The sequence below is a fragment of the Dryobates pubescens genome, chromosome 20 (genome assembly GCF_014839835.1).
Source record: "Dryobates pubescens isolate bDryPub1 chromosome 20, bDryPub1.pri, whole genome shotgun sequence".
NCBI lineage: Eukaryota > Metazoa > Chordata > Aves > Piciformes > Picidae > Dryobates > Dryobates pubescens.
Window position 1 is genome coordinate 1,589,470 of NC_071631.1, and position 18,363 is coordinate 1,607,832.

The 18,363-nt window shown below is 48.6% G+C and overlaps 2 protein-coding genes across 6 annotated transcripts; one reads left to right on the plus strand and one right to left on the minus strand.

The window, feature by feature from the left end:
• Positions 1-712: 712 nt before the first annotated feature.
• SRSF10 (serine and arginine rich splicing factor 10) lies at positions 713-12,908 on the plus strand. 5 transcript variants are annotated; one of them, XM_009908444.2, is made up of 7 exons: positions 718-931; positions 3,621-3,725; positions 5,435-5,538; positions 7,446-7,608; positions 7,920-7,973; positions 8,164-8,265; positions 11,564-12,908. In XM_009908444.2, the coding sequence occupies exons 1-7, from the start codon at positions 867-869 to the stop codon at positions 11,580-11,582; spliced, it is 612 nt and encodes a 203-aa protein (XP_009906746.1). In that variant the 5' UTR covers positions 718-866; the 3' UTR covers positions 11,583-12,908. The 5 variants fall into 5 exon arrangements, with proteins under 5 accessions (XP_009906744.1, XP_009906743.1, XP_009906746.1 ...); XM_009908442.2 differs by lacking the exon at positions 11,564-12,908 and having other exon boundaries at positions 713-931; positions 7,923-7,973; positions 8,164-9,384; XM_009908441.2 differs by lacking the exon at positions 11,564-12,908 and having other exon boundaries at positions 715-931; positions 8,164-9,384.
• A 1,286-nt stretch (positions 12,909-14,194) lies between these two features.
• Positions 14,195-18,363, minus strand: PNRC2 (proline rich nuclear receptor coactivator 2). Its single transcript, XM_054171055.1, has 3 exons — positions 18,192-18,363; positions 16,968-17,172; positions 14,195-15,654 (listed from the first exon to the last, which is right to left on the minus strand). The coding sequence occupies exon 3, from the start codon at positions 15,634-15,636 to the stop codon at positions 15,217-15,219; it is 420 nt and encodes a 139-aa protein (XP_054027030.1). The 5' UTR covers positions 15,637-15,654; positions 16,968-17,172; positions 18,192-18,363; the 3' UTR covers positions 14,195-15,216.

The following is an 18,363-nucleotide window of genomic DNA, read 5'->3' on the forward strand; positions in this document are numbered from 1 at the left end:
TTCAGTGCAGTTCCTTACGTGAAGCAGTCCAAACCCGAAGGACTTTGATCAGTTTGCAAACTTCACCCCCCGGGCCCAAAGCAATTGATCGCTCCTGGATGGCTCGGGCTGGGCAGCAGCACAGGAGCCGCTCTCCCGCAGAGCTGAGCACACGTGGCTGCGCGGGAAGCCACGGCAGCGTCCGCAATCTCATCTGGGTCGCGTTCAAAACCGCTCATTTCCAGTTCAGACAGCTCTGGGCAGGTAACCCTGGCAGGCAGCCTTTCTGCCCATCACCAAACTCCACTCCTTGCTGCTCCCATTGTTTTTCAGGGCCGCCCCGGTGGGAGCTGTCCCTGCCCACGGCAGAGGGGTTGGAACTGGATGATCTTTAAGATCCCTTCCAACTCAAGCAGTTCTGTGCTCAGCGTGCGGGCCGAGGGCAGAGCAGGGAGCCAGGGCGCCCAGAGCAGCCTGCGGCTCCCGCTCCTGCTCCCGCTCCTCGCGGCGGCTCGGCCTCCATCTTGCCCGCGCGAGGAAAACTCGGCCCGCGCGCTCCGGCCTCGCTCCCGGCGGGAAAAGCGCGCGGTGACGACGCATGCGCAAGCGGCTCCCGCTCGGGCTCCGAGGGCCGGCGGGCGCGCTCCGCGCATGCGCATCGAGGGCAGAGCCGGTTTTGGCGCCGGCTGCTTTTTCTCCCCCCCCGCATCCCTCCTGTGTTTCCCTCCTCTCGCCGGAAGCCTCGCGGGAAGTCTCGCGAGAGGCGGCGGGCGGGCGGCGGTGGCGCTGCGTGCAGCTCCGGAGGGTCGCCTCAGCCGCTCGGCTCCCCGCAGCGCCTGGGCCCTGCTGCTCGCTCGCTCCCTCCCTCCCCCGCTGTCACCGCCGCCATGTCCCGCTACCTGCGTCCCCCCAACACTTCGCTCTTCGTGCGGAACGTGGCCGACGACACCCGGTGAGTGGGGGCGGGCGCCAGCGGGGCGCGGGGGCTGCGCAGGCTTTGGCGGGCTCGCTAGGCCGCACGGGCGGCTGCCGCCGGAGGGCTGCGGGGGCCTTGCCGGAGCGGTGGGCGGGGAGGCGAGGGGAAGCCGGCCTGCTCCCTTCTTCTGCTTTGCCCTTCTCTCTGCTCTGCCTTCGTCGCCCTTCTCCATTTTCCTCTGTGCTCGCCATGCTGCTCTGTTTCCCTCCTCTCCACGAGGATCGGTTTCAAAACAACGTCCAGCTAGAACAAAGCTGGGCCGGAAGAAAGTGGAACTCTCGTAGCCGCGTTTGAGTTTGTCCAGCGGGAGATGGAGGCGGGATTTGCGTGCACGCCTCGGGGAGGGCCGCCTGTGCCCCTCGGCGATGCTCCGCAGCGGCTGGAGGTTTGGGCGCTCGGCGATTGCCGCTGGACGGGAGAAAGCGGCGCGTTTGCTGCGGCTGGCCCCAAAATTCTTGGCGTAATTCGTTCCGTTAGTATGGTAATTGCAGCTAGTTCGGGTGGAATGTTATTGCATTAATTGTTGTGTGCTGTGTCCTCTTACGACTCTCGCCGAGGTGGGGGAGAACAATGCTTTTTCTCCGTAGCTAATTGCGCTGTAGCGAAAATTCCGTAAGGGCTCGAGTGTGTGCAGCGGCTTAGTGAAATAACTTCTCGTAGTGAACTGAAAAGAATTTAAATCTGTGTCTTGCACAGCTTCTTACTCGGTGCTGGGGTATTTTTAGTAAGCGGCCAGATTGCTCTCGTTTCTGTTTTGCAGTTTATCGTCTCCCTTTTGTGTTTGTTATCAGCTGTAAAACGTTCCTGAAGCATTATTAACGTAGGAGGTGCCTGCACTCCGATGCCGTGAATTTTTGTAGGGAAGCCTCAGTAAGGTTTAGCTGTACGAAATGCAAGCCTGAAATTTTGAAACTTGCTGCCTGGGCAGCTTGCACCAAAGTTGTTCAGCAGCTAACAGTAGCGTGGGCACGATGGGATGAATTAAGAGCATTGTTGTGATCAAAAGCATAAATAGCTTCAAATTAATTATTTTTCTTCTTCTTCTTTTTTTTTTTCCCCACATGGGTTTTTTGTTTCCTTTTTCCAGTGGCTTATTTTACAGTAAGAACAGTCCATGAGAACTATGCCTTCCAACCTTTTGGAAGTTTGTGATCAGATGGTACATTCCTCTTGGAGATAGTCTCATTGTGAGATCTTGATGCTGGTTGTCATAGTTCCCCTCTGCCATCACTGACTGTGCACTGTAGATGCTTCCCCAGCTGATGAGACAGAGAAAGTTAATAGTAGTAACTCTTTAATACCACATAAATATGGTATTACCTCAGTCTTTCTCATAGAGCTTATTGTCCTCAAAGGATACAAAAAGATCTGTAGAGAAGATGATGTGATGAGAGAACCTCTCTGTCAAGGACACAGTAGTTTTTCCAAGTGTACCTACAGATCTGTTGAGCAGTTCTGTGCTCAGCTCTCTGGAAAAGCTGTCCTAAGGGCACGAGTGGTTGCTCATTCAAGTTTTGTTCTATCTGATGTGGTTGTAAGTATTGATTATTCTATGGAAATGAGATTGTGTGACTGGTTTATTCCCATGCTGTTTATTTTGGGCCTCCTAGTTGACATTTGCATGTTGGAAAATGACTGCCAACAGTTGGGTGAGGAACTGGAATAACAGCAAATCTTAGCTCCTCCTTTTTACTTGCTGCCCACCTTTGCTAGTACATCCTGCACTGAATTACGTGCATCACTTTCCAGTTTACACTTGTGTGGTGGAGTTCTGCTGAACGCTGGTTTCCAAATGCCACAGTGTATCTTAAGCATCCCAAGTCGTGAGTGTTGCCGAAAAGCTTCCAGTGTTGCTTAACAACCAGCTGCTCAAACACTTTATTCCTCCAAAAGGTTTTGCTGCAACCATCCCCTACCAGACACTTCCAAAAAGATTGGTGGTCACCTTCACAGATTGCATTGGGCTGGGAGGGACCCTCAAAGGGCATCTTGTCCAGCCCCCCTGCAGTCACACCAACTAGAGCAGGCTGCCCAGGGCCACATCAGGTCTGATCTTGAATGTCTCCAGAGATGGGGTCCCAACCACATCCCTGGGCAGCCTGCCCCAGTATTTTACCACAGCATTTTAGGATGTCCTTGTGAAGCCATTCCATGCTTCAAACATCCCACCACAAAGAATTTTGCTGTTCTCCAAGCACACACCTAAACTGATGCCAAGAGCCTTCCTGGGTGTAGTTTGATTCTAGAACGCACAACTCTGGCCAGCGCTCCACGTAGAACCTGAAACATTCTCACTGGAGTTAAATGCATTGATTGTAGACTTTGGGAAGAGTGATTCATTGGGTTTGGTTGTTGGTTTGTTGTTGTTTTTTTTTTTAATTTGGATGTTTTGTATGCCTTAAATAGTGGGAAAAAAAGAATAAGACACTTGTGATGTCCTAGGTCTGCAGACTTTTGGAGGGGTGATTCGGTTTTCTTGTCCATCGGATGTTTTGCGTGCCTCAAATAGTTGGGGGGGAAACAATTGAAGGTATTTGCCATGATCTAAGTCTGTAGGTTTTGGAAGGGTGGGGTGATTAATTTTTATTTTCAATTGGATGCTTTGTCTGCCTTAAATAGTGTGGGGGGGGGGAAAAAATGATTGAAGATGTTTGTGATGTTCTAGGTCTGAAGACTTGCGCCGTGAGTTTGGTCGTTACGGACCTATAGTTGATGTATACGTTCCACTTGACTTCTACACTCGGCGTCCCAGAGGATTTGCTTATGTTCAATATCCTTTCTTCAGATGGCTGATTAGTGAGGGGTGTTGGCCTTTGCAATTCAAGTTTGTGTCAGAGGTAACAAATCTCAATGAAAAAGCAGTTTCATTTTGTGTTGTATCTAATTGAGTGTCTTTCTTCTGTTGTGGCGTTGCTTTATTTTTGAAGATTAACTTCTCTCAATTTGTTCTTTACCTTAATCTATTATTTTTATTTTTATTTTTGCCAAACTTAAATCAAATCCAGTAATATAAGAGCTTGCTTGTGTCACTGAAATTAATACTACTATGATTTAAATGGAAGTTTTATCACTGCCTCAAAACTGTCTAGCACGTTTTTATTATCGCTGGTGTGTAAGTAAAGTTGTGCTTAGCAATCTGTGGCTGGTATTCATTGTTAATTTAACAAGTGGGCAGTGGAATCACTTGATCAAAATCAGACTGTGTGAAAAATGAGGTGAACTTCTTTCTTTAATATTGTCCCCTAATTTGCTGTCCTCTGTTGTTGCCTCAGAATGTAAAGCTGTACAGTAATGGCGACCCCAAAGAGAAAGCATGAAAGAACCTTTAGAGTAGAGTTCAACAATTAAGGCAAGTAGACAAGCCAAAGACCTCTTAAGGATCAGGCTTGAAGAGAAGGGAGAGTTTGGGAAAAGAAAAAGTAAAGAAAAGCTGGAAGAAGGACAAGCCATAATGGGAGACAAAGCTTCGCTTTATCCACAAAAGGGGGAAAAGGTTGTTTTTCAAAGTAAAAGATAAAGCCATCTGTCATTTTTGGCCAAGCATCTCATGACAAGTCCTTCTGACAAGCACTTAAAGAGTTAAAGGTCAAGATGAAGTTGAATGGTGGCCAAGATTAAAGGAGTCATACCTGATGTATCCTACAGAGTAACAGTTTTTCTTCTGTTTGTCATGTAAGCAGTGATTTGATGAATGATTCTGGTTTGGTCCATTGACAAAACCTCTCATATTGCTTGTGCTACTGTACCTGTGGTCTGAATTCGTTTGGGCTTCTCCAGGTGTGTTCCTACAGCACCATAGCTGATGCTCTGCCTAGATGATGCTGATGATGAGTTGCTACAAGGAGCAGGCAGTGTGTTCTCTCGGGTCCCGTAGCTGGTGTGTGAATTCCAGGAGCGGTCGGTCTCAGGGGCCGGAATCAGTAACGTCCGAGTTGCTGAACACCTGACCTGACCCACAGCACAGGGCTTTAGTGTTTGCTTTTATCTCAGACTGCTGAAGGTCTGCTACATGCCCATGGCAGGACATCATTTAAATTTAACATCAGTTGGTGGGGGAAAAAAAAAAAGGGGAAATTTATCCCAATTCTGAAATGTCAGAATTGGATTTTGTTCAAGTCACTGTAATGGAGAGAGCCGAGTGACGAGAAACAATTGTGCCTTGGAAGGGAAACCACTGGGTTCTTTGCATAAGTACAGGTGGGAGAAGGAAAAAGGCTGCTTGCTGATAGCCAAGTTTCTGGTCATATTATGAGAGTTGAATTTTATTCTCAGACTTCTCAGATAGCTGCTGGTTAAGAAAAAGAAATTCAGCGTGTCCTGTAGCATGACCAAAAGGACTTGAAATCCACCCAACCAAAGCCCTGTAAAACTAGCAAATGACTTGGAGGTTGCTTGGTTTTGTTCTGTTCTGTTTTGTTTTTATTCAATCTACCAAGTCTGTAAAGTTCTCCAACTCCCAAGTACCTTAACACTGCCCACATTTGAAGATGTCCGTGACGCAGAAGATGCTCTCCACAATCTGGATCGAAAATGGATTTGTGGCCGGCAAATAGAAATCCAGTTTGCACAGGGGGATCGAAAGAGTAAGTGCCTGCTCTCTGCCTGATCTCACTCTGGTTTCAGCCTTCCTGTTTCATGCCAGGCAGCCTTGCACGTGTCATCAGCTGTGGGGATGTGTCCTTCCTTCTGTGTAGATTGTATGTGGGTGTTCTGCCTTCTATCTAGGAACTATTAGTGACTCATTTTAATTCAAAGCAGATCGCGGTCACTTAGCACAATCTGATTGTTGCTGCGAGTTCTGAAGAGCTTTCTCTCCAGCTCTGTGTGCTGCTGCAAAGAAAATTGGGTGTTGAGGTTGTCCCTGTCCAAGTGAGCAGCCCAGCTTCTGTGTGTTGCAGTGCTAATGTTGGGTTGAAGCCTGTTAGTGATTCCTGTTGGCATTTCCCAGTGCAGCCTGATTTGCAGGGGAAAGCCTTCATTATCCTTTGGCTTTGGGATAAAAGTACACTTCAGGGTACCTCAGTTTAATGTAGAACACATGAACAGAGAATTGTAGAGATAACTTGAATCTCTTTAACTTGAAAGAGCACTTAACTTGTTTAAAGCTGATATTTGTGTAGATGTTCTTACTAGATAGATGAAAACCTATTATATCAAAATAAAGCATGCTGTTGGTAAACCTAACACATACTCCATCTAAAGCAGGGCTACAATACTCATGTGCAGCCTAGGAATAATAAAAGCACCTTAAAGATCTTTCTATTAAAGCTATCAAAGAAACAACCTGTGTGGCCAGGTTCCCCTCAGATTTTTATTGAAGTCACTGGCAATTACCTGCTCTGAAGGGCAAGTTTCTGTCCTGTTTAGATGCCCTGGGTTTCCAATAGCTGTCTGAACACAAATTCACCAAATCTCCCTCAGCGTTGTGGACAGCAGCTCTGAAAGCATAACAGTTGTAGCTGTTTAATTACAGTACAGTGTGTTCAGAATGCTTCGGGTTTGATTGAGAATGGGATCGCAGGCAAAGGACAGCTAGCTGTGCTGCTGAGAGGAGACACAACAGAAGGCTGATCTGTTCATTCATCCCTGTTAATTATTTTAATAAGCAAGCTCCAGAGTGCCTGTGCTTTGTTGTGTTGGCTGGGGGGGCACTCCCAGGACCAGGCTGCTCTTTGTGTGGCATCTCTCCATGCTTCGCTGTAAGCTGCCTGTGAGTCATTCAAGGCTCTGGATCAGGTGTGATGTGTGGTGCTGTGTAGTTCAGAAACTGGGTGTTCAATTCCCTGTTAGCTTTCACTTCTGGGGTAAATTCAGGGATGTTGGAATGTTTCAGTCAGAGGTTTGGCTGATCAGAGCAGTTTCCAAGTGGCTTGAGGACACCTTAGCCGGTTCTGTGTTCTGGTTTTATGGAGCTGTTAATCCTTTCTTACTGCTTTGGGGCCAGGGGAAGGCAGCTGAGGTTTTTATTCAAGATTTATAATGGCCACAAGGCTGCAATATTTTTTGCCCAAAGCAGTAAAAAGCAAAGGGCAATCACAGAAGGCATTCAGTGATCATAGAAGGGATACAGCAGTCACAGAATGGCTCAGGTTGGAAGGGAACTCGCAGATCATCTGCTCCAACCTCCCCACCATGCCCAGGGGCACCTTTCAACTAGGCTCAGCTGCTCAAGGCCTCATCCAAACTGGTCTTGAATGTCCCTAGGGAGGAGGCATCCACAGCCTCCCTAGGCAGCCTGTGCCAGAGTCTCACCACCCTCCTGAAGAACTTCTCCCTCAGCTCCAGTCTAACCCTGCTCTGCCTCAGCTTCAAACCATTCCCCCTTGGCCTGGCTCCAGACACCCTCATGAGAAGTCCCTCTGCAGCCTTCCCGTAGGATCTCTTCTACATAACACACCTACAGATCAGTAGTGTCACCAAAGGGAAAGGGGGGGGCACCTTTTTTGTCTGAAAATATTCAATGCTGCTGTTTGGTGGGTTTTTTTTACAGCACCCAATCAAATGAAAGCCAAGGAAGGGAGAAACCTGTACAGTTCCTCTCGTTACGATGACTATGACAGATACAGGCGGTCCCGAAGCCGGAGTTACGAAAGGAGACGCTCTAGGAGTCGTTCCTTTGATTACAGCTATAGAAGATCTTATAGTCCCAGAAAGTAAGTGTACTGTGTGTGTGTGTGTGACTGCAGCTGCACAGCACCCTGTTGGAGGAGAAACTCCACTATCTGCTTGCTAAAACTCTGAATCCTTTTGTTGTTTCTTTTCCCCTTCTGCTGTGGGAGTAACCCGTGGGAGTTGCGTACCTTGCATGCCAGATCAAATCAGAAACACTGAATGAGAAGGGTTCTGTGCTTTGCTGGAGGATAACTGAAAGCAAAGGCACAGCTTGAGAACTTAGTTTGTAAAGCATTTGCCTCCGTGCTCAGCTCTTTGTCACCGTTCTACCTTTTCTGATGTGCCTTTTTAGCAGTAGACCTACTGGGAGACCTCGTCGTAGCAGAAGCCATTCGGACAATGATAGGTAAAGTGCTTTTTACTCCCTTTCCATTGCAAACTAGTTGACTGTATTCCTTTAACTGTAGGTTTAAAAAAAAAAAAAACAAACCTTTATCCTGAAAAAAAAAAAAAAAAGGTGAACAATTTGTAATGTACTAGATGTCTGAGACTAGTGTTTTACATTCAAATCTCCTCTCTCCCCTTTATTCTGCTAGGTTCAAACACCGCAATCGATCTTTTTCAAGATCTAAGTCCAATTCAAGATCACGATCCAAGTCACAGCCCAAGAAAGAAATGAAGGCTAAATCACGGTCTAGGTCTGCATCTCACACCAAATCTAGAGGCACCTCTAAAACAGATTCTAAAACACACTATAAGTCCAGCTCAAGATATGAAAAGGAGTCGAGGAAAAAAGAACCAGCTAGATCCAAATCACAGTCAAGATCACATTCTAGATCTAGGTCAAAATCCAGATCACGGTCGTGGACTAGTCCCAAGTCCAGTGGCCACTAACAGCGTGTCCATGTTGTTTTTAGGCATGTGAGATCCACTTACACACAGTTCAGTTTACTTTAAATTATCAGGAATATGATGTTGCAACAGTGCTCAAAAATACTCTGTCAGTTTCCCTGTAGCCGACAATGGTTAAAATTAAAACAGTGTTGAGAAGCCACTGAGAGAGAGAGAGAGAGAGAGAAAGAGAGAGAGAGGGAGAAAATGTCCACTTGGTTCCATGTCATGGGCAGCTACTGATTTGGTTGTGGTGTCTCTATGTATATTTTTGTAAAGATTTGCATTTTTAATGCTTAGCTATTGGTGATGACTTGGTTGGTCGTAACTTGCAACATTCGTCCTATTGAAAATGTCCATACCCGTAGAGAAATTGGTACCAGCTTGTGCTGACCAGTTAAACCAGCTGGTTAACTGGTTCTGTAATGCTCAGCTTTGTGGTAACACACACACACACACACACACACAAAAAGAAAAGGCAAGGAAAACCAAAACTGGACAGCTGTAGTGCAACACTGACTGCTGTGAAATGCAGACTGGCAGTCTCCTGCTTCCGTTGTTCAGAGGCAGGGTTCTGCGCTCCCCGTGCCCACTGACACCAGTAGGCTGGTACATGGAGCTCTGTGGGGAGAGGATGTTGAGATTTCTCTTTTGAGCCTGCCCTCTGAAGAGGTGGTGCTGAGACTGCCTGTGCTCCGTGGGGAGAGAGTTGGTCTTGGGAGCTCTTTTCAGAGAGGGTGCAGTGCGGTGACTTGGCAGGATAGAGGCCACACTGCTGCTGAACTGGCTGCTAGTACCGAACGTGAGAGGGGAGGGGGGGGAAACCCACCCCCTGAAATGGCAAATTGGATTCAGATCTCAGCAAAAAGGCAGAGCAACTAAATATTAGGTGGTTGTGTACATTTTATGCAGTTTTTGTATCTATTCTACATAGAGCAGTTAACCATGCAATTGCTTAGTTCTCCTGCTGTTAGATACCAGTAGATTGTTTCGAGTTGTGTGTGTACAGTATATAAGAACTAAACTTTTGATGCCAATGACTCCTGTGGTTAGTTGGTGTATTCCTAGGTATCAAACTGTAGCCATCTCTTCCTGAGTAACAGAGGCTTGCTTTTACACATCCAAAACAAACTAAACGAGCATTTGGGGCAAGCAAGTCTGAATCCCTTCTTCCTCAGAAGGGAGAGTGGTTTGGTTACGAGATTTCAGTTGACCTCAGAACAAAGGTTTGCAGTTGGATCTGAGCAAGAGCTGCATTTCTGGCTGTTTAGGTTATCACTATTAACAGTGTATTTAGTCAAATGAAGGTGAAGAGGGAAAAACTAAAACTAAAAGCCTTGTGTACTCTTCCCAGTAATTCTCTAGAGGGCAAAATTGAATTCATTTGTAAGGAAAATGGCTTTTGGCATTGTTGGGTTTGGGGTTGGGTTTTTTTTTCCCCCCCCTATTTACCCTCAAAAGCCAGCACCCAACCCCTCATCTCCCTCGCTGTCTCCTGTAGTAGTGGATAAAAGACCTTGAGTTCAAATTTCCTTTGGGTTTAGCTTTTGGGGTTCAGTGTTTCCAAGCAGGGCCTGGAAAGCAGCACAGGTGGCTTGGAAGTGCCAGCAGTGGAACTGTGCCTGGGAGGTTGATCCGAGAATCTTTGTACACCTGCTAGGGATTTCTGACTTTAGTTGGGTTTTGTGGGGGGGGGGTTGGGTTTGTGTTTTGACCTTTTCCTGTTTGCAGTTCATGTTGCTGTTCTGCTATGCAAGCATCGATATGCACGTTCCTTTCGTTTTGTAGACTTTCCTGGATGTATAGTTTAAAAAAAAAAAAGGGGGGGGCAAAAAAACCCCCAAAATAAGCAAAAAAAAAAAAAAAGTCTATTTAAAACCTGCAGCAAGTAGAGTGCAGCTCTAGCAGAGATTAAAAAGTTGTGGGATTAAAAACTTTGTATTTCCTTTCTTATAGAGGCTTCTACAAAGGTATTTTTATATGTTCTTTTTAACCAATCCTTGTGTACAATCCTTGAAGACATTTGATGTTTTGAGCAAAGGAGGGGGAAAAACCATAGTAAAAACCTTAACTGAAGACCCAGCTTTCATTTGCTGCTTGCTGTAAATTTAGCAAACCTTGCTATAATAAAAGAGGAGACAAAAAAACCAATGAAGGAAAGAACTGATCCACTGGAATTCTTGTAGCTCAGAACTGGACTCCAGAGCGTGGTCAGGGGTAGAGCTGTGCAGCCCTGATGGAGTAAAATCCTTGCTATGGTATTTCAGTAGAGTCAGGAAACCATCACTGAATGTCTTGAGGGGGGGATGGGGGGGAAGGAAACCAACCCAGCATTTCATGTTTGCAAAGGGGGACGAGACAAAAATAAGACTCAGGAGCTTGGTTTGGTCTCACTGAAGTTACTGCTGGATGGACTTGCCCTGTGCTTGTAATCAGATGTAATTAGCCAGGTTAGGAACTGCTTAAAGCCAATCTTAAGATTGAGGTGGAAGCAAATTTCCAGTCTGGCCTTAGGGATTTACCTTTGCCAGATCAAAACCCGCACCAGCAGCGCTTCTCTGGGAGGTGGTAAAAGTGCTGCTGCTGCCACTAGAGCTCCAGCTGCCTCCTGGCACCTGTCTGTGCAGCTGGGGAAGGAGGAGGACTCTGAAAAGCACTTGCTGGCTCTGGCAACCCCGCTTTGCAGGACGAGCTGTGGTTATCTCTGTGGCTTTCTGCTCCTAACAGCAGAAGACCCCCACCCTTGGGCAGCTCTCCTCCACAATCTGCATGACTAAAATCCCACTTAAGAGCGGTTCACCTGACAGTGCCTAGAGCGAGGGCGGCCGTTGCAGGGAGTCGCTGGCTTGACTTCAGTCCAGCCAGAGTTAGAGCTGGCCAAGTGGGGAGGAGGAGGAGGGAGAAGCTCTCTGTGTCCAGGCTGAGGTTCTGATTGAAGACTGCCGAGTAACTGTCTCTACCTTAACGATTTTTGTCAGCATGTCCTTATGTTGTGTGCCTCGACGTTTGTTGTATAGCAGAGTTTAAAGTTGTTTTGCAAATCCAGTGCATTGCAAGTGTCATGTAGTGTCTGCCCGTTCTGATGGTTCTTTCTTTCTCTCCCAGAGGTAGGACTAAACTTTGACTTGACTTGTGTATATGAACAAGCCAGAAAAGCCGAACACAAACCCACGATGTTTCAAGAGTGCATGAATAAAGATGTTGTCCTAGTTCTTGCTCCCATGGAAAAATTGTGAAGAAGCTGTTCTGTGGGCCTTTCAGTTGGGGACGAGTTAGCAGGATGTGGCCAAAAGGGCAGGGAATGGTTACGCATTCACAGCAAGTCAAGCCACAGCCCATCTAGATAACATCTCCCTTCCTTGGGGCAGGTGTCCTAGTCCTGCTCTAAACAAAACCAAACCAAACACAACAGAAAGCAAAGGAATTTAAAAACAAAAAGGCAAAAAGCAGGAGCTGTTGTGCAAGCTCCCTGCAGGTTATGCACAGCTGGAATGCAAGAACACCCCGCAGGCTGCAAAAGATCATGTGTGTAGGCATCTCTCTTTTGGAGTCTGGAGCCCGGTGGGGATTCTGTCTGTCTGTGGTGGACTAGATTCTGTCATTCCTGCAAACATTTGTAGAATTGAAGTAGTGTGTGGAGAAAAAAAACCCCAAACAACACACAATTATTAATCCTTTCTGCTGAAAGCAACTGGCTGTGCTCCCAAATATCTGCAGTGGTATCCATTTGATCTCAGCAGTCACAGAAGGCTCTGTTGGAACTTCTTTTTCACCTCGAGTCCATGCACCCAACCTGGGATTTCCAGACCTTACAATTTAGTGGTTAAGTAGCTGGGTGTTTAAAAACTAGGGACTGGAATAGACTGGTCTCTGCAAAGCTCCATGTTCTCCTTTCTATGTCTTTTAAAGATGTTTCGATGTACAGTATAATGGCTTTATTCCGAGTGGGAAACCCTCAGCTGTTACTTGGAGCTCTCTCCTTGCACAGAGCTTGCTGCCTTTTTTTCCTTCTGGTACTCTATTTTTTATTGTTTAGTCTGGGGTTAACAGCTTGAACTTGTTCAGAGAAGGGCAGTTGGATCCATCCACATCCCAGCACTGCTCCTTGCTTTTCTTACCTTTTTGGCAGGGATGTTGCAGATGAACATCTTGGAGTACAAAAAAAAAAAGGGATAAATTTTACCCATTTTTAGGACATAATCACCCATTAATAAGTGCTGGTTTTCTCCATTTATCTTGTAACTTGCTTAAAAAAGTCTGTAGTCCATTGCTATATTTGTCTAAAGATGCTCTTACTGATGAGACTATTCTAGGAAGGGAAGACTCTGTACCTTGTAGTGTGTTTGATCAAAAGATGCTAATGTTTTATTCATACACATCCTTTTTTCTCTTGAGTTTTGTGTTCCATCTGTGCAAATAACCCTGTGAATTGGGAATAAAATGTACAAGTTTTGACTATAACTTGAGAGCACCTTCTGACTTAATTCATCAGTCTGGTGGAGATCCAGCACCGACTGCGTAAGGGAGCCCCTGGAGCCTGAGCCAGCCACCCAGCCCCGGGGCACAGGGCCATCTGCTCAGACCAGCCTGGCTCCTCACCAGCCTGGCTGTGCTTGGACAGCTTTGGTTCCTTGAGCCCTGTGTTCAGAGTCACTGGCAAGGCACGGACCAGAGGGCTGCAAGCTCAGGAACCTCTCCGCTCCGCCTGAGGCGGTTGTGACGCAAGCCTGGGAGCTCAGGTTGCTGATTCTTGCCTAGCAAACCAGGTTCCCACCAGCTAGGAGCACATTTCAGTCCCCTGGAGCTGTCAAGCGCTTTACAGACCTCCTTGACCTGCCAGACGGTGTCATTCCCCATCCCCAAACAAACAGATCCACGTGGGGGGTGAAAATGTTTGCTTTATTTAATTTTGGGTTCCAAATTGCACATCCAGCATTCCTCAGACAATTTGAACGCCGCACAATTGTAACTGGGACTCGCATCGTACAACAGCGGGGGGTCCAGGTCACAAAGACCTGCTCAAAGACTGCCAATTGCACCTGATTGGAAGCAATAGATCTGTAAACATTCAGCCAGCTGCCACCAGGGGTCGAACGGAGGGAGCCCCTCGGAGGGCATCCCAGCGCCTGCTGAACTCATTAAAGCACTTCTTTAGTCATTGCTGTAGTTTGAAATCACCTTGGATTCTGCCGTCACAGTTGAGTTGTTCCTGTTAGAGCCTCAACTGAACTGTGAGAGCAGCGGAGGCTGCCTCTGTCCCCGAGCTGCAACAACTCAGGGAACAAGACAAAGGTGATTGGTGTTTGAGGAACAGGCTTCAGCACTGGGCTGTTGGAAAGCCCTCAAACCTCTGCCACAGGAAACACCCCCTTGCGTTTGGCACACCCGGGGGCGATCCCATCCCACCACTCACACCTGTCCAGCACAAACACCACCACCTCAGACCCCAGCAGCAGCCCAAACTTCAGCAACTCTTTTTTTTAGTCATTTTTTTAATATATATATCATTAAAAACGCCTACCAACCACCTCTGCAAACAAGCCTCTTCTGCACTGACTTGGCCTTCAAGAGCTCACCGCCCAGTCCCGCTGGTGTGACTGGGTGGCTGAGTGCAAGGGCACAGCCCCAACTGGCCTGCCTGCCTTCCTTCTTTCTTTTTTTCCCTTTTTTCACTTTTTTTTTAAGCTTTTTTTTTTTTTTTTTAAACAAAATAGTAATTATCTTTTTTTCTTTTTTCCCCTCAGGCCACCTCCTCCCCGTGGCCATTTTACATTCAGCAGTTCTGTACTAAAAATACTTCTGTGCAGGGCAGCCCTGGCCTCCATTTACATATGCTACAAACTTCTTTACATTTATTTACATGGCTCTGTCTGCCCCAGGAGGAACAGCTGCACACCTGCCAGGAGCTACTGCAGGCTAACCCAGGTGAAGAGGGCTCTGACCTAACCACCTGCTCACAAGGGATGCAGAGATGCAGGGTTGGCCTCATCGGTGCACAGGGAACACGAGGGATTCCTTTCTTCTTTTGGCAGTCACCTGGCAACGCAGTGCTGTCGTTGGCACAGGGGCTCGAGTGTCGCTGAGCCGGAGAGGGAGGCAGGGACAGCTCTGCCCAAGAGGCTCTCCCATCCCTTCAGGAACGTGCACTGATGACCTTTCCTGCATCTCTTTTGGTCACAGGCTTGAAATGCTTGGCCACCGGTTCAGGAGTGCTAAAGGAAGCTGACAGCTACAACTATCTGTGCTTTGCCTAGTGCCTGGGTGGAGCTCTGCTCCTCACATGCCCTCTGCAGGGTTCTTCCTCAACTAGCGAATTTGAGACGAGTTGGAAAAGCAGCCAAATACCTGAAAAAGCTTTCAGTGCCTGGGGTTGGGGTTTTTCCCTCCAGTTAATGCTGCATTAAGCCAGGTAAAAGCTGTTTTTCTAACACCACACCATCGAAGTAGTCACAATTGTCACTTTGGGAGACAGCCCCCCCTGCTCTGAGAATAAATACAGCAGGTGGGGACCGCTCAGGATTGCATTGGATTGATCAGAGAGCAAACAAAACTATTTCACAGTGAACACAGCACACGACTCTTGAGGTAAAACACGAGGGGGGGAAAGGAAGGGAGTGTAAACTTCTACCCCTTTCTCTTCCAAGTGACTTTAACTACATGCAGCAAGAACATCTGGTTCTGTACACCTGCACAGCTGGAGTTAGGAAGGACGACGACTCTCCAATTGGGAACCCTGTAGAGGTATCCAGAGCTAGAGCTCAAGCCTGGACCTTCAGTAAGGTTTTCAGCTGGAATGTCATGATCTCCTGATCAGAAGGCTTGAAAGACACAGGTACCCAGTGGCTTGGTGGCTTAGGAAGAACACTTGGTGAGGGTGGCTCACTGAACTTTGCTCCAGCATAGTTCTGGTTGGGCTGAGGCGTGAAGAACAGGTTGCGCTTGGCCAAGGCGGGACTCCAGCTCTGGCTGCTGGGGAAGTGGACGTTGCTCTTCCCCTTCTGCATGGCCGGCCAGGCGCCGGGCGAGGAGCCGCAGCCGTGGCCTCTTTCCTTCTTCATGTAGCTCTTCATCTGCGAGTTCTGCTCTTTGTTCTTCTGCCTGCTTTTAAGTTGCTGATGGTTCTTGGTGGTATTTCTAGCCTGGGGAACTGGAATGTTGTATCTTTCTCCACCACCCATCTTCAACTTAAATGTCACCTGGGAAAACAGGGAGGAGTCACTGGAGCTCTGCAGCGCTGCGCTGGGGCTCTTGGTTTTGAACAGAGAACTTTTAGTTCCCAAGCAAGGGAACTGGAATCAATCTAACCTAAACTTCTATTAATCATAGCCTGGCTCAGGTTGGAAGGGAGCTCAGAGCTCATCTGCTCAACCTCCCCACCATGCCCAGGGACACCTCTCAGCCAGACTCAGCTCTGCTCAAGGCCTCATCCAGCCTGGCCTTGGACACCCCCGGGGAGGAGGCAGCCACAGCCTCCCTGGGCAGCCTGTGCCAGATCGCCACCACCCTTGTCCCACAGAACTTCCCACTCTAACCATGCTCTCCCTCAGCTTCAAACCATTCCCCCTTGGCCTACAAATTCAAAGTAGCCTTTTTTCTTCTGTATACTGGATGCCACTTCACTGATCCAAACCAACTGATCTGACACTCCCTGAGAGCTGGATTATAACCCAGGCTATCACCCAGGGGGGGATTACTGACTCTGCCCTGGCTCATCAATTCTGCTGCTGCCTGAGCAGCATGTCATGAACCAATCCCTCCTTCAGGATCTGCACCCCAGTCCCCTTATCAACAGTCACAGCTTTAGCTGCCCAGTTACAACAAAAGCCCTGCTCCTGCAGGCAGCCCAGCTGCTGAACAAACTCCTTCTCCTTTCTCTTCAGCAGAATGTGAAGGGCACCCTGCTCACAAATTTAATCATGGAGACAGTTAAACCAAAGCTGTTGCACCTCAAGATCTGGGCAGAGTTTGCACTGATAAAGCCACTCCCCAGTTCTGGTAAATTCCAAGAGTGACTCAAACCCAGAGGGAACTGAGGAACAACCTCAAATGGAAAGCAGCCACTTCCCCAGCTGTGGGAGTGGGTGAGAGCCTCCACAAATCCTGGCCTGGGCTTAGGTGGGTTTCCAGCCCCTACACCATGCACATAGGAACTCAGGGCTGTTCTTTTCTCTCCCTGCCTCTATTGCATCATAGACAAACAATCAAACAATTCTCTGCAGTGAGGGTGGGGAGACACTGGAGCAGGCTGCCCAGGGGGGGCTGTGGATGCCCCCTCCCTGGGGGTGTTCAACATCAGCTTAAACGAGGCCCTGAGCAACCTGGGCTGGGGGAGAGTGTCCCTGCCCATGGCAGGAGCTTGGAACCGGATGATCTTTAAGATCCCTTCCAACCCAAACCATTCTGTGATCCTATCATCCGCAACGACTTCCAGGCAGCCAGAGACTATCACACAGCACTTGGCACCTCCTCCACTGACTCACATCTCCTGATTCCCCCCCCTCCCATTTACCTTTCAGTTGTCTTCTCAGACTCCACACTCTCCAACTCTCGTCCCCTTTCTTGTTTCCAAGCCTGAAAAAGCAGGTGCTGCCTTTTGCTGGACTCCTTCCTTTGGCTGGGAATGGAAGTTTTCATGGGCTGATCTGCTGTATTCAGCCAAGGAGCCGAGCCCAACATCGGATTCTCGGCACAGAAGCTCCAAAGGAGAAGTCCCCCTGCGTGAAAGAGGAGGAGAACTCAGGCTAAGGCAACAACTGCTTCCCTCTCCCATTTGAAGGGGAAAAAAGTCACCCCAAGAGCTGAAATATTTCAGAGAATCCATAAAGTTGTGTTTCTTACTTGTTAAAGGTGACAATATGCTTCAAGATTGAAGACATGATGCTATTTTTCTATCAACTTCCTTATACTTAACATCTTAAGTGACAGCATTTTTACCATGCTTTCTGTAGAGATTTATTTAAATAGGGAAGTAAGAACTTTTGGGGGGGGAGTTGGTAGCGCAAAAAAAAAGATTAAGTTCCATGGAAAATCCTTGGGGATGAGTTCTTGGGGAACTGGGATGAATTCTTAGGGAAGTAGGTCTTCCATGCATCACTCTCCGAGCACAAAGAAACCCTCCCCGGCGAACTCATCCGCCTGGCTCTGTGGGACCAGCCCAGGAAAGCACCGCCCTGGATTCCTGCGCGGCGAAACTGACCCCCGAGTGTCCCAACGCTTCCCGTGACAGCCCCCGAGCCTCCCCCAGCCCTGACCACACAGCTCCCCGCCTCGGCTGTCAGCTGCTTCTTCGCCTGCCTCAGCCAAGTCATTAACGCTTACGACCAGTTCCTGCCCAGCCCACGGCTCATCCTCTCATCTCGATAAAACCAGTTTCATCCCCGCTCTCTCCGCCTCGCCCTACTCGAGGGTCACTCCCGCGGCCGGCGGCACCCCCAGGCCAGCTCTCCCCACAGGCCCCAGGCAGAGCCGCCCATGGCCACGGCCAGCAGCCCGGGGCCGAGGTAACGTCACTGGCACAGCCCCGGCTGCTGCCTGTTCCCACCGCAGCGGCCCTCGCAGGCTCTTGTCTGTTCGTTTCCAAGCCTTCTCTCTTCCTCTCTTCCCTACCCGCTCCCCACCCCTCGCCGCGGTCAGCCGGGACCCCCCGGCCCCACTTCCGCAACAATGGAGCAGCCCAGAGCGCACAACATGGCGGCGGCGGCGCCCGGCCCTCCCCGCGCCGCTCCTCCCTTACCGACTTCTGCTCGTCTCGTTCGCCCACAAGCACAGACACACACCCGGGCCCTTAGAAACCGACCCCGCTGCTCCTCCGCCGTCACTCTCCGACACCCCCCCCCTCCCCGCAAGCTCAGCTCCAACCGCTCCGCCAACTCCCGCCGCTGCCCCTCTCTCTCCCACACAAAATG